The sequence below is a fragment of the Dermacentor variabilis genome, chromosome 4 (genome assembly GCF_050947875.1).
Source record: "Dermacentor variabilis isolate Ectoservices chromosome 4, ASM5094787v1, whole genome shotgun sequence".
Classification (NCBI taxonomy): domain Eukaryota; kingdom Metazoa; phylum Arthropoda; class Arachnida; order Ixodida; family Ixodidae; genus Dermacentor; species Dermacentor variabilis.
The window spans coordinates 9,349,872-9,363,335 of record NC_134571.1 but is presented as its reverse complement, the minus strand read 5'-3'; the positions used below and the strand labels follow the sequence as shown (position 1 = coordinate 9,363,335).

At 48.0% G+C, this 13,464-nt stretch overlaps 1 protein-coding gene across 5 annotated transcripts in view; it reads right to left on the bottom strand.

The window, feature by feature from the left end:
- LOC142578646 (transient-receptor-potential-like protein) overlaps positions 1-13,464 on the bottom strand; it is a 302,488-nt gene that overhangs the window by 110,868 nt on the left and 178,156 nt on the right. For all 5 annotated transcript variants that reach the window (XM_075688081.1, XM_075688079.1, XM_075688082.1 and 2 more), the window contains one exon: positions 5,384-5,736. In XM_075688081.1, coding sequence (XP_075544196.1) covers positions 5,384-5,736 — 353 coding nt within the window. The remainder of the gene's footprint in view (positions 1-5,383; positions 5,737-13,464) is intronic.

Sequence of the window (13,464 nt, the reverse complement as noted above, 5' to 3'; positions counted from 1 at the left end):
CTAATGGTCCAACGGTTATCTAACCGGCGCATTACATGACCTGCCCAGGTACATTTTTTTCCTCTTGATGTCAATTAGAATATCGTCTATACCCGTTGGCTTTTTGATCCAAACCGCTCTCTTTCTCTCTCTTAACGTTATAGCTTAACAAATACCACACGCATGTAGCAATATTTTCCAAGCTTTTTACGTAAGCGTTCTGTACTCCTTGATTACGTAGTGCCTCTATGACTGCTGGTATCTCTACTAAATCAAATGCATTTGCGTAATCTATATAAGCCACATAGAGAGGCTTATTTACTCTGCAGATTTCGCGATAACCTGATTGATGACAGGGATGTGATCCATTGTAATGTATCTCTTCCTGAAGCCAGCCTGTTCCCTTGGTTGGCAAAATCCAGTGTTGCACTTATTCTATTGGAGATTATTTTGGTAAATATTTTATATAATACTGGGAGCAAGCTAATAGACCTATAATTTTTCAATTCTTTAACGTCTCCTTTTTTGTGGATTAGTATAATGTCTGCATTCTTCAAGTTTTCTGGAACCCTTGCAGTCGATAGACACTTCGTATAAAGAGCCGCCAGTTTTCCAAGCATTATGTCTCTTCCATCTTTGATTAAGTCGACTGTTATTCCACCTTCTCCTCCCCATCTTCATCGTTTCATATCTTGCAGGGCCCTTCTGACCTCATCGCTAGTTATAGAAGAGTTTCTGTATCCTGTTCATTACTGTTTCTAAGTGAGGTATCGTGACTCCTCTGGGTACTGTATACAGGTCAGCTTAAAATTTTTCCGCTGCTTTTACTATATCTTCGAGATTGCTGATGATATTATCCTTCTTATCTTTTAGTGCATACATCATGGTTTGTCCTATGCCAGGTTTCTTCTTTACTGATTTCAGGCTGCGTTCATTTTTTTACGGCTTCTTCAGTCTTTCTCATGTTATAGTTTCGAATATCAGTTATTTTCGCCTTGTTGATCAGTTTTGACAGTTCCGCGAATTGCGTAACGCTGTGCGGCCGCCAGTCCCATACAACCGCGTAGAGCGCAGGACTCTGCGATTCTAGACGTACTGCGCTCACCGCGAAAGGTTAGAAAAACACCCACATAAGCACAGCAGAGAAGTGGCTAGGTGAGGCGGTTCGACCGATAACTGTAGAAGCATCATTCAAAACAAGTAATTGTTCTCCAATTCCGGCGGCGTTTTCTCTGCTTCCTTTTTAAATAAAAAGATGTTGATCCATAAATATTCTCATAAACAACGGTTAACTTTCTTATTATTCGCTTTTGCTTGCAGTTTGGTTGTTGCCTTGGCTCTCTCCCTTAGTAGATCGCTTAATTTCTCAACTCTTTGCGATTTTTGTTTCCAGTTGCCAATTTTGCACGAAAAGTGCTATACAATTAGGGAAAAACAGACGAGGTAACGGGCGACAGTCATCTTGCTTATGGGTTAGGGGTTATTGCAGGGTTTCATGATGGACTCTCTTTCACATTATTTTATTTCCCACCTTATCTAACCCATATCACGTGTAGATGGTTCCGGGCATCTGCCAGCGTCGCGGCGAGCCGTAACTCAAGGAAATAATGAAGCAAAGGGAAAAGTTAAACGCAATTGGCGTTTTCTCTGGCCGCAACTCGTTCCATGAGAGTACAGACCAGCTGAGTAACAGCCGCATCCCCCTCCTGGTCCCAGGATCAGCCTAAACAAAGAAGGTTGAACTAACAAAAGCAACAGCTATGGGCGTGACGGTTGAATAGATGGTGACAACTGAACGCATCTCGCGTTAATTGCGCGGGTGCGGAATCAATGAGAAAACTGTCCTTCACATCACAAGAGAGGCCGATAACTACCGCCATCTAAAAGGATTGAACAAGGCAGCATAATGCGGACCGATGAACAGCTGCCAAGTCTCAACATGGATCTGGCGGCGCTTTAGGAATGTGTGAGGAGTGGTGGCGTGGGTGGGGAGAGGGGGGGTATGCCACATGATTTCGGGTGGGGCCCAGGCCCCCCCGGGCCCCCCCCCCCCCCTGGGTACGTGCCTGTCGCTAAACAAGAACAGCTTTCTGCACAAACAGTGAAGAAAGTTTCGCTTATTCCCACAACGCGTGGGATCCGCATGTTTTTTCTCATTTCGTCCCTGTATAAATGTGGCCGCCGCCGTCGGAAATGAGGCCTACGACTTGACGCTCACAACGCCATAGAAACTGAGCCTAGACTAGACAGCGGCATCATAATGGAGGCGAGAAGTGACCCGCCGCGCAAGCTGATGCTTTTGTCAACACTGACCACAGCACCGTGCAGTAGCACCCAGAAAGCGGCACATTATGTTTGTCAATAGTTCCCACAGAAAAGTCTCGATGAACAGCAGCGCTGCTATGCAATAAGCGTCGATGTTCCAGTCCAACGACGACGCTTGTGCGTGCGTGCCTGTACCGCTCAACGTTTCGCAAACGTGGCGGCCTCCCTTTCTTGCGGGCCAACGTGTGCCGCATGCGCACCCAGCTACCGTCGCTCGCTGGCACCGCCGGCGTTCACCGAAGCGGTGCGGCCAAGCCAGCCACACAGCGCAGGCGCGACGCGCTTCCGAGGAGCTCGAAAAGCCGAGCAAGCCCCGAGCCGATGCAAGGACGAGTGCCCAGGGGTATACCTATTCAGAAAGGCACGCCCTAAACCTCTTAACAAATTTCGTTGGATCCCGGAAATTGTCTCGGCGTAATAATTTTCTAAATGTTTTGTTTACCTTTTAATGAGCCTTGCAGGGGGCACACCGCAACATTGAGCACAGGCCTGCTGTTAAGACGATTCCAAGTGTGAGCATTTTGAGCAGTGCGCGCTTGCGCACGCATTTCTGCCTCTGTGTGCGTGCGTGTGCGCGCCCGCAGAACATTGTAAACAGCCGGGCCCTCATTGGCGTCGCGAGTGTTCGTCCCGGCTGCGGGACGTCGTGGGTTCGAAACCACGCTGCCGCCGGTCACCCACCGCTTACCCAAATGGGCACAGACGGCCGCCAGTCCGACACTCGGCTTTCCTTAGGAGTGAGCTGTCCCGTGGAAAGAGCATGCAAATTTTGTCAAACGCAGTGGGCAAAACAAAAGCCCGAAATAGAAGGGTCTGGGCAGCTCCCACGGGCAGCAATTTCCTTTATGTGGCATCTTAAAGCACCTGTGAGGTAGGACGCTGTCGCAGTGGGGACGAACACCACTTTGCAGGCATTGAGATCGCGTAATTACCGAGCATCAGACTATGCGAAGCGTGCTTGTACTTAATAAAGCGTAAGCATACTTTGGCGGCTACCCAAAACGCATAATTTGCGAATACATTTAATCTTTATAATAGTCTAAATGTAGGTGATTAGTAGCTTTACAAGCGAGAAACAACAATTTAATTCAAAAGAGAAAAACAAATTGATCCGAAAGGATATCCATAGGGATACATAGGGCTCCACAGAGAATGCATGGGGATGCTTATAGTAGGGGTGGGCCAACTTGAAATTTGGGAATGGTCTAACTTAAGATTTGTAGATGAGTCAACTTGAGATTTGGGGGTGGGAAAACTTAATTTGGAGGTATGCTTACGCATGCTTAGACAACGCTAGTTGAGTGTCCGCATTATATATATATATATATATATATATATATATATATATATATATATATATATGTATATATATTTTTTTTTACCGGTGGGCTTTCGGTGTCAGCTCTCGTCTGCAGTGGCGTAGCTAGGTCGTCTGGCACCCGGGGCCCATAGGTCTTCTGTCACCCCCTCTCCGGCTGTAGCCGGCGGAAAGAGGGGTGTCTTCAGACGTATATGACACCCCCCCCCCCTCAATGGCCCCTTGCACCCGGGGCCCACGGCCCCCCGGCCCCCCCTGTTGCTACGCCACTGCTCGTCTGCCTCACGCCGCCGCCGCAACTGCACTGCATCAAGGCCGTTCATGGTTGGACAAAAGGAGCCCACAAATCATGCCGAGAAATCTCAATATGACCTGCCTTCGAGATGCGTAACCCCACAAGTCGCCGATCACAAGGCTGGGCGACATCTATATTTTAAAATATGGTGGGTTTTGGGCGGCATCGGCATTCGAACCCAGCACCTTCCACATAAGAGGACTACCACTAGGTCATCACTGACCGGAAGGCTCGTATTTTTGTGGTGGCTGTGCCCTGAGATCGTTAACGTTAGGGTTACGATACTCCCTAAAGCGAAATTGTGAGCGCAACTCTATACGTATTTTCATCTGGCAATATGTTGGCTGGCGCGGTCAATCTGCATCTGGCGCACGTTCCAAACGAAGCGAAGTGTGGCGCGACTGCCTCACTTATCGGGCAATCGCGAGAGGCAGCGCGTGGTTGACCGGTGGGGACGATTCACAGGAGCCGCAGAGGGACCTCCATTCATGCAGCGCTTTGGTTAACAGCTGACGCGTAGAGTGCCTCGATGCGCGCTCCCCCGCGAACGGGGCGCAGACGAGCGAGCGCACCGAGGCACCCTAACGACGCGCGCTAATCTGGCGCCATCTCGTAGCCATCGTCGCCGTAGACCGTCTTGCACGACATTGCGCTTTTCTTCTCGTGCTCTAGCCATACCCTCCTCCTCCGCTTTCCTCCTGGCGCGCTTTTCGATCTCGCCCTCTTTCATCGCCCGCTGCGATCCGCGTTCGCTCTCGTATTTCTCTGTGCTCATTCCCTCGGTTACGAAGTACGACGAAGACGCTCGTCGCAGGAGCGGGCGCCTAGGATCTGCGCTCTAATAATTGTGCAGATCCGACCAACATTTTGGAATCTGAGAAGCGGAGCTTTCGTTAAGCGTGTAATTCAATGCCACGCAACTGATTACATTCTGGAGAGCGTTTTGAATCTTAGCAATTTTCTGTCCGTCAGGGAAGTCGGTCAAGGCACCAAAACTCCCACCACGAGACCGACCGCGCACTGTCTCCGGCACTGCCGCATTTGCTATAAAACTGTACCCAAGGTCGGCGGCCCGACTATAGTACGGGTCGATCCTGGAGGCAGTGCGACCGTAAACTGCACTTTACTGGGCGAATTATTGACTGAGAAGATGCACCAAACGCCAAACTTGGGAAAGTAGGCATAGAAAGGTTCGCTCCATTGAATGATTTGTGCTCTTGATGATGTATATTTGTTGCAATGAGGAAACATATATGTATAATTCGATTTATCACTGAGTAACTCAGTAGACCGGCATAAAGGACAGCTGTAAGAATGGTAACGAAGACGACAGTGCTGTCCTTCGTGTGTTGCTACCCGGCAAGGCGACGCGGCCAGGAAAGTCCGGGAGGGCTCAGGCGTCGCTTCAGAAACGCGCCCGCCGTGCCGTCTCGTCCCACTGACTAACGCACGCCGAAACACGGTACCTTGAAGGCGGTGAGTATGGGGTCCTCGCTGGTGAGCGACATCCAGGCTGGCGAGGCGAGCGCCCGGAAGGCGTGTATGCGCCGCAGCGAGTGGCGCAGCGAGTCCCGCCGGGTGTCCTCGCAGCAGCGGCGGCACGAGCAGGACAGCGCGTGCGGCCGCTCGATGCCGGCGCCTCGGGACAGCAGCAGCTGCAGGATCTCGAACTGGTTGCAGTGCGCGGCCAGGATGACCGGCGAGATGTCGGCCGAGTAGTCGGAGCTCTCCTGCGCCTGGCTCCGCGCCCAGCCGCTGGCGAGCATCTCGGCCGTGATGCTAGGGTGGTCGATCAGCATCTCCACGATTTTGTACACGCCTGCAGCGAAGGACGTCGGGCTCTACTACCTATAGGGACGCACCGAGTCGTCGCCCAGCGAAGCTCGACTCGCGTGGCTTAGCTCGAATCGCTCATCACGTGCGCTGCTTAGTGGACACGAGGCTGAAAGAAGAGCCTCGATTGCCTCCTAAACAACGATTAAGGCGGTTCCCTGCGAACGTTGCAATGCGGCTTCTGTGGGAGGGCCTTGCTCGCAATCTCTGTCGAACAGCCGGGCCGAGATCGCCGACCACGAAGCTGATGAGTAAAGGTTTTAAGACCAGCAACAAAACCGCCGCGTGGAATCTGCTTGCTTGATTGTTCCTCAATGGTACGGCGCAACCCACACTGGCGGATTGATCGTGAATCAGACGGTATGAGGGTTTAGATTAAAAATTGAGGAAATAAACTAAAGCTAGATTAGTAACTGAAGATAGTGATATTACATATTAACTGTTACAGATATGAAGTCTGTATAATCAAATATTACATTAACTAAATGTGAACAAGAAGAAAATTAAATTTTAGCATGCAATTGATTTTGTATAGCCTCGGAAATAGCAGATGGCATCAGAAACGTTCCTCTGGTTAAAACACAGTTCGGCAGCACCAACGGGAAGTACCGCCGAAATAGTCAAGCTCGAGCCAACATTTTGAAGTGTCCGTCCAAAAAGCTTTCCCATTGACTTTGTCGTTTTTTAGTGGAGTACCATTTATATTTTTGCAAGAAAAATTTAGATGCGGGAAATCAGAGACAGATAATGAAGTTTTTGCAGTGGTATTTGCAGTAGCAAATTTTCCGAATCGCACCACAGAAACGAGCGCAGCGAAGTTGGTAAAATAGGGATAGTTGGAGCATCAGAGGATGCTACTGCGAGCGCACCAGCATAACAATTTCAGGCTAAACGTTTGTGACCTGGCAACCACATAAAACGAACAATGCGTAAATATCTGAGGACGACATAAGATAACGATTTTAAGGCAACTGATAAATTGGGTCTGGTAAGCGAATAAATAACAGAGAATTGGTTAGAATGAACTCAATTTACGTAAATATAGCACAACTGCCAATAACACAGCATAGAATAATAGGCCTTTAGTCAGGTAGGTGAAAGGAAGAATATCAAGATCAGAGATTGTGGTATAATGTCTACACCTGCCTCCCCTTCCCAGACGGAACCAGCAGTCGCTTTCACGGTTTTGATTTATATGTGAGGAAGGTGATCCCCCAAAACACCAGTTAGGTATCAATAGGGCAAATGTTTAGCATTATTCGGAAAGATGTCATCAGACTGAATATTAGCGACTGGAACAGAGCTGCCAAATAAGGCTACCTCACGGAGGTGAGCTTGCCATGGGCCCAAGACTGTTTGCATAAGAAAGATATGTGGGTAACGTAAGCGAGACCGCTAATGGTGGTAAAAAATGATGCGGATCGACTCTACAATAAACTACATATTGTGACATCCTGTGTGGCGATGCATAGATATCCAGGAATGTTTTGTCCTGAAAAGGACACAGAACCACTTTAGAAAAGAAGGCTGGGACGCTTCTCCATATAAGATAGTGTTTGCGCCAAATTTAGGTGGCCCGAAATATAAACTCAATGACTGATTTGAGAAGTAGAGCCCGAATTTTGTAAGAAGGTCCGCCAGAGAACAAAACGCAGCCGAACTTTAATTTCAGGCGAGCATAGGAGGGGTGAGGCGGAGGAAAGAAAGGAGAGAAGGCAGGGATGTTAACCAGAAATGCGTCTGGTTGGCTACCCCACTCTGAGGGATGGAAAAGAGGAAATAGAAAGATGAGATAGAGAGATGGAGGGGAGGGAGGAAAGACATGGCGAGCCCGCTCACGCTCGCAGAGGGCCTGAGTAAGCCGAAGGCGTTATCATAGGCGAGTCGCCCTCAAGAAAGACAAAAGTGCCGTCAACATACATACAGTAAAAGACAAGGAGGACATCCCGGTGACTTTTGTTAAGTTTACGCCGCATTCCCGCTGGACGTGCGTGTTCCCTTACATGTAATATACGCTACGAGCGCAGTCGGGTTAAGATTTTCGGTGTGCATAACACCGAAAACGTTAAGGGGCCCTCAAGCGCCTTTTGAACGTAGTAAGGAAGCACTGCCGATCTGCCAACGAGGTTCCTGTGAACACGTGGGCCAAATATTATTGCATTGCATGCAGAAGAGAATTTACAATCTCGAGTCAAAAGCAGTGAAAAATATCTTGCTCTCGCTTCCGCATTATCGTCATGCCGCATCATTGCAAGCAGATGAACCACAGCTATTGTCTGATTTAGTGACCACCGAGAACATTCTCAGTAATACAATTATTGCTCATTTGAGTTAAAAAGTGAAAAATATGCATGTGTGTGATCTCAGGAAGTCTGAACAAGAATGCAGAAACTCCACTGGAGCTGTCTAAGTATGCGTAAGCATATCCCCAAATTTCAGTTGGCCTACCCCCAAATTTAAGTTGGCGCACATACCAATTCAATTGGCCCTCTCCCAAATTTCAGTTGGCCCATCCCCACATTTCTGCTGGCCCCCCTCCAAATTTCAACTTGACCCAACCCCATATTCCAGTTGGCGTATACCCCTACTATAATATTTCCCGTGCATTTTTATGGAGCCCTATGTATCCCTTTGGGCATTCTCTCGGATCAATTTTTTTCTTTTTCGGATGAAATTATTTCTTATCGTTTATAAAGCTACCAATCATCTACATTTTGACTATTACAACGATTAAATGTTTCCAATTCGCAAATTAAGCATTTTTGGACAGATACAAGTCATTACGCTTCTTGCATGACTTTTCGCGCGACGGAGCTGGGGTAGTCGCCAAAGAAAACCGTTTCATCTTTGCACTGCCGGTCTAAACACGACAGCTGCGCGTTGTTGCGTCTCCTGGGCGTGGCGGCCGAGATGAAAAGCGTAGCGTAGATACCACGGCCGCCAGGGGGTGCTGCCACTATCACTCTCGCATAAAACCCCTTAAACTTCGTAAAGTAGTGCTACGCTTTGAAGAATGCCGCCTCCTCCTCGCGCGCTCTGGCCGAGGCCGACGTTGCGTCGCTATTGGCCTAATAGCATCACGTGTGCCCTCGCGCCGTGCATCAGTGCCATTTTTGCCCGAGAAGCGTCTACGGAGTGGCGAGGAGCGCATGTTGGCGCCGTTGCTACGCTCGAGCAGTGTAGGCGGCGCAACAGGCGAGGAGGGAGCGTGAAAGAGAGGAGAAACGAGGAGGAGTGAAGGCGGAAGAAGAGAGTGTCTCTACTTTACGAAGTTTAAGGGGTTTTACTCTCGCAGTCATACCTTGTCACACTAGAGCTTCGTTACAGTAAAGTGTGCGCCACAGCGAACAATTCTGATGAGAAGGGAACATGAACAACTGATGTTGTTTGTACATGACAAGGCATAATGTTCATGACAAGGCATAATTATTTTGAACATTTATGATGTCTATAACACGCTCAAAACAGGAACGCGCAGGTTCTTCAGCCTATTTGTACAAGACAGAAATTCGTAGTATAGATAGCTTCACGTTCCCTCACTTTTTGGCGGTACATTGTTACAGGTCATTTGCGCTCACCGAAGGAGGCACCCGGCATGGCGGCCGCGAGGACGGTCGGCAAGGCGCTCCTGTGTTTATCCGCCATTTTGGTTGTAGCCACTCCCTGTGTATTATAAATGAATACATTTTCTCTTATTTTTGCCTACTCGTTATCCACTCGTTATTCCGTCAGAATATTTTGCAGGCTGCCTTTATGCTCCACGCGCTTGCCTCAGCACAGAGTGTGTCATTAGCTGATATATCCTTTATTCATTATTAACTTTTGTTTTTCGTTAAATAACTTGTTCGCTTGTCTGGTTGCCTTTATCTGCAGTTACTGAAATTTACTACCTATATTAGTGGTATAGCAACGCCCTGAGTTTCCTTGCAAGTCAAGCCGGCAAAAGACTGACCCTTGTTGCTTCTGCGATCCACGTTCCCACGCTGTCTCTGTTCAGGTGGCATAGCGGCGAAGTTCTGCGGCAGCAAGCCGTGGTTTTCGCTCTGCAGTCTTTTCTGCTCTAGTGATTCTTCTTAGAGTCATCTGAGACTACTGAAGACTACTGCCGCGCTGTTGGTTGTATATTGAAACGAGGAAGCCGGGAACGAGTAACTGAGTATTTAATTTTCACAAGTTTGCATTGTTTGACGCAAACGCAGGAGATATTTTCTGCGTTGTCTTCTGTTCATAGCCTGTGTCCAGCTGTTGTTCACAGCGGTGCGATGGTGTAAAAACTCATGCGCCATCTGATTACACGCAACTTTTTTTTTAGTAATGCTTACGCGAGGGTGATGATGATTTCTAATTACACTCTCTTTAAATTTGGCCCACGAGATATAGTCATCTAGTTTAGGTGAGCCAATCAGGTTTTCATACCTGTAAATTGCGGTTAGGCATTTTGCATTTCTCTACTTTATCTTGCGATGCTACCTATGTCTGTAACTATCCTAGCTTCATCTACACATGCTGCTATAGCTGGTACTGGTTGTCACGGGGTTTCGGCGACCTTCAGCAGCGTCTGCCTGGAGCTCGGACCAGGTCGACCACCGGAGAGGGTCCGGCAGGGAAGACGAGGTGACGTGAAAACAATAATAATAATATTTGGGGTTTTACGTGCCAAAACCACTTTCTGATTATGAGGCACGCCGTAGTGGAGGACTCCGGAAATTTTGACCACCTGGGGTTCTTTAACGTGCACCTAAATCTAAGCACACGGGTGTTTTCGCATTTCGCCCCCATCGAAATGCGGCCGCCGTGACCGGGATTCGATCCCGCGACCTCGTGCTCAGCAGCCCAACACCATAGCCACTGAGCAACCACGGCGGGTGACGTGAAAACAAATAGCACAAGTTTAATGCATCGTTACGGGTGAGCGGTGCGCTCCAAGACAACAGGTACAACAACGTTCAGTGTGCGTGCTCCTGCACGCATGGTCAGAGATGTCCACGTGGCATCTCTCTGGCCTTCTTATACGCTACACCATCCCGGCAACCGCATTATCTCTTGCTCCCTGGTAGAGGACCTTGTCAGCACACTGGTCAACCCACACAGAGGAATACGGAGAGAAGCCGCTCTCTGGCGTAGAGTTGGTGGACGGAGGACAGAGGAGAGTAGGTTTTGCACTGGTGCATGATGCCGTAGCACACACCCCATGGGAAAGTCTTTCCATGTTGACGAGCTTGACGATTAGGCACGTCGTGTCTCAGGCGCCTGGCATTCGTTCCATTCATCACCACACGCAGTGAACCGTAACAATACCCTGCTTTTTCCACTAAATGCTTTAAACGTGTCGTGATTATGTGCACCACTGACCAGCTAAGGTTCCCGTCAGATTTGAAGCATAGCGTTCCAAAAAGGGACGTTTCCTACTGTTCTGGCTCGTTGAAGATATTGGCGTACCATTACAACCGTGCTAAGTCTTCTCCAATTTTTTTCTGCATCAGACGCATGTCTCATCCTGTTGCGAATATTTGCTCTAGTATGTGTTTGTACTCGGGCAGCCAGCTTAGGCCTAAAAAACAAACAAGGCACTGCTATTTCTGTTGCCATTCCTTCTGATTTCTTGCTTGTCGTCTCAGTAAAACTGCACGGACCTTCTATTCTTTACATTATGATTCCGGGTTGTCTACTAGTAATTCCAATTACCCTGTGCTTGGGTTCCAAACTTTCTTGACCTCCGCCTTCATTCCGTGCCCAAGCTTTTGAGGTACAAATAATTGTGCCCTTTAGCCGCCCATTTTTTTTCCCGTCCAAGCTCCTCATTCTTTCTTTAAAACTAATTTTGCTTAGCGTTTCCCTTACTTCAAAGGACGCCAGACACATGTCTCCCTGCACTGTCTTATTTGTGCTTTCACCATAGACCCCCATTGGCAAACAGCCAATAGGCCCACGACCTCTGGTTAACTTCGAAATCGCGACAAGATCGCTGACTTTAAGCACAAAACGGAGTTTGAGCACGTTCCTTTACAAATTCCTCGCCTACACCTCATATTTATTGTAGCGTCAAAGAGCTCCATGTTTACTTGCTACTGACATTCCACTTCCATCTCATCTTTAGTTTTTCCTGGTGGGGGTCTGAGCAGGTCTTTCCTTTGTTTATTTCTACAGCTGATTGTTTATGTTGTTTAACTATAAGTCTGAATTGCTGTTGAATTGATACCCATGATTTATTACTCGTTGATGCACGAGACACCATATTTCCCAATTTCTCTGCGCTAAAATTAAGACCGAGACTATCTGCCACAGTTGCAGTGCCATATATCGGGCACCAGTGAAGACGCTGGAAAGAGCCTGTTGTTCATGATGAAGATGAGGATGATGTGAACATTCGTTTTGAAATAGGGTTGTGACACATGCCACCATGGCCATTATTTTAACGTTTCTAATGTAGCTAAGCTTTTAAATACCTTTATGCGGCCTCGTTGCACAATTTATCAGGTCCCTGTGAAGATGCCGCTGCAAGGCCGGACGTCAAGCCAGCAGCCAGATTTAGGCAAGTTGTTGGGGGTATGAGAAAACGCTATCACATTAAAAATGTCGCCAAAATGTTGCATTTCACGTGCTTACGAGTCGGCTATGTTTTATCTGTAGTATCACGCATCATCACTGCATATATAAAACGAAACTCGTCTAACGTATCGAAGTACTAGTTCAAAGTTAAAGCTATACTCTAGCAGTTATGTAACTTCATGAAACCTACGGCAGCTGTATATAACGTAAGATTACAAATGACAATGTTACTGAACGAACTAATACAGGTGAAACCTATTAAGGCATCACATTTTATGGACCAGTTCCTGCATTGAGCGTCGGCGTCGGCGTGACCGAGCGAACGAGCAGAGCGAAGGATGAGTGAGCGAACGCGAAGCGCAGCGGGGGATGAAGGACGGTGATAGCGAAGAGAGCGCGAGGAGTAAAGCGGAGGAGAAGGGTGCAGCGGAAGCATGAGGAGGAAAGCGGAGGAGGAGAGTACGGAGAAAGAGTGAGGAGGAAAGTGAAGTGCCACAGAAGACATGCTTCACGGCGGCGAATAGGCATGTGGCCAGCACGTCCACCGATATACGGAGACAAAGCGGTGGCGTGGTCTTAGAACCCACTGCGCATGCGCTACTTTGTCTGCGCCGTCGCCTCTAGAGTATGCGCTCCACGCAAGCCACACGTTCTCATGTCCAAGCTTTCTTTCTGAACAATGAGCGACGTGATCAGTGGAAATGCTTCGTCTGCCGCTGCTGTTATACGAACTGTCCGAGCAGAGGTTCAGCGCCACCGCCGAGAGGACGATGTCATTTAGAATCATATTATTTACCATAATATAATACGAATTCGAAAATACACAGCAGTGCTCACAATTCGCATTAAAGAGTATCGTAATCGTCGGTGATTTTTGACAAGAGTGGTGAAATAATGCACTCTAATTCAAGGCTGCTGGTTTAATTGAATTATTCATTATGCTCTTGCTTGCTCTGCAAAAAAACTATTGTTTTTGATATTTAGTCAAAGCCTTATTGTACGTTATGATAAAAGACAACTGCGGTATAGTCTGGCTATTTAAATATGTTCTTGTGAGTAGCCACGCCATTGAAACAATTATGCAATTTTTCGTGTATGTAGACTGGCGAGCTGAGTTCTGGAGACCAACGGCAGCCACAATCCTTCCCTTCTTCACAGCTAGAGG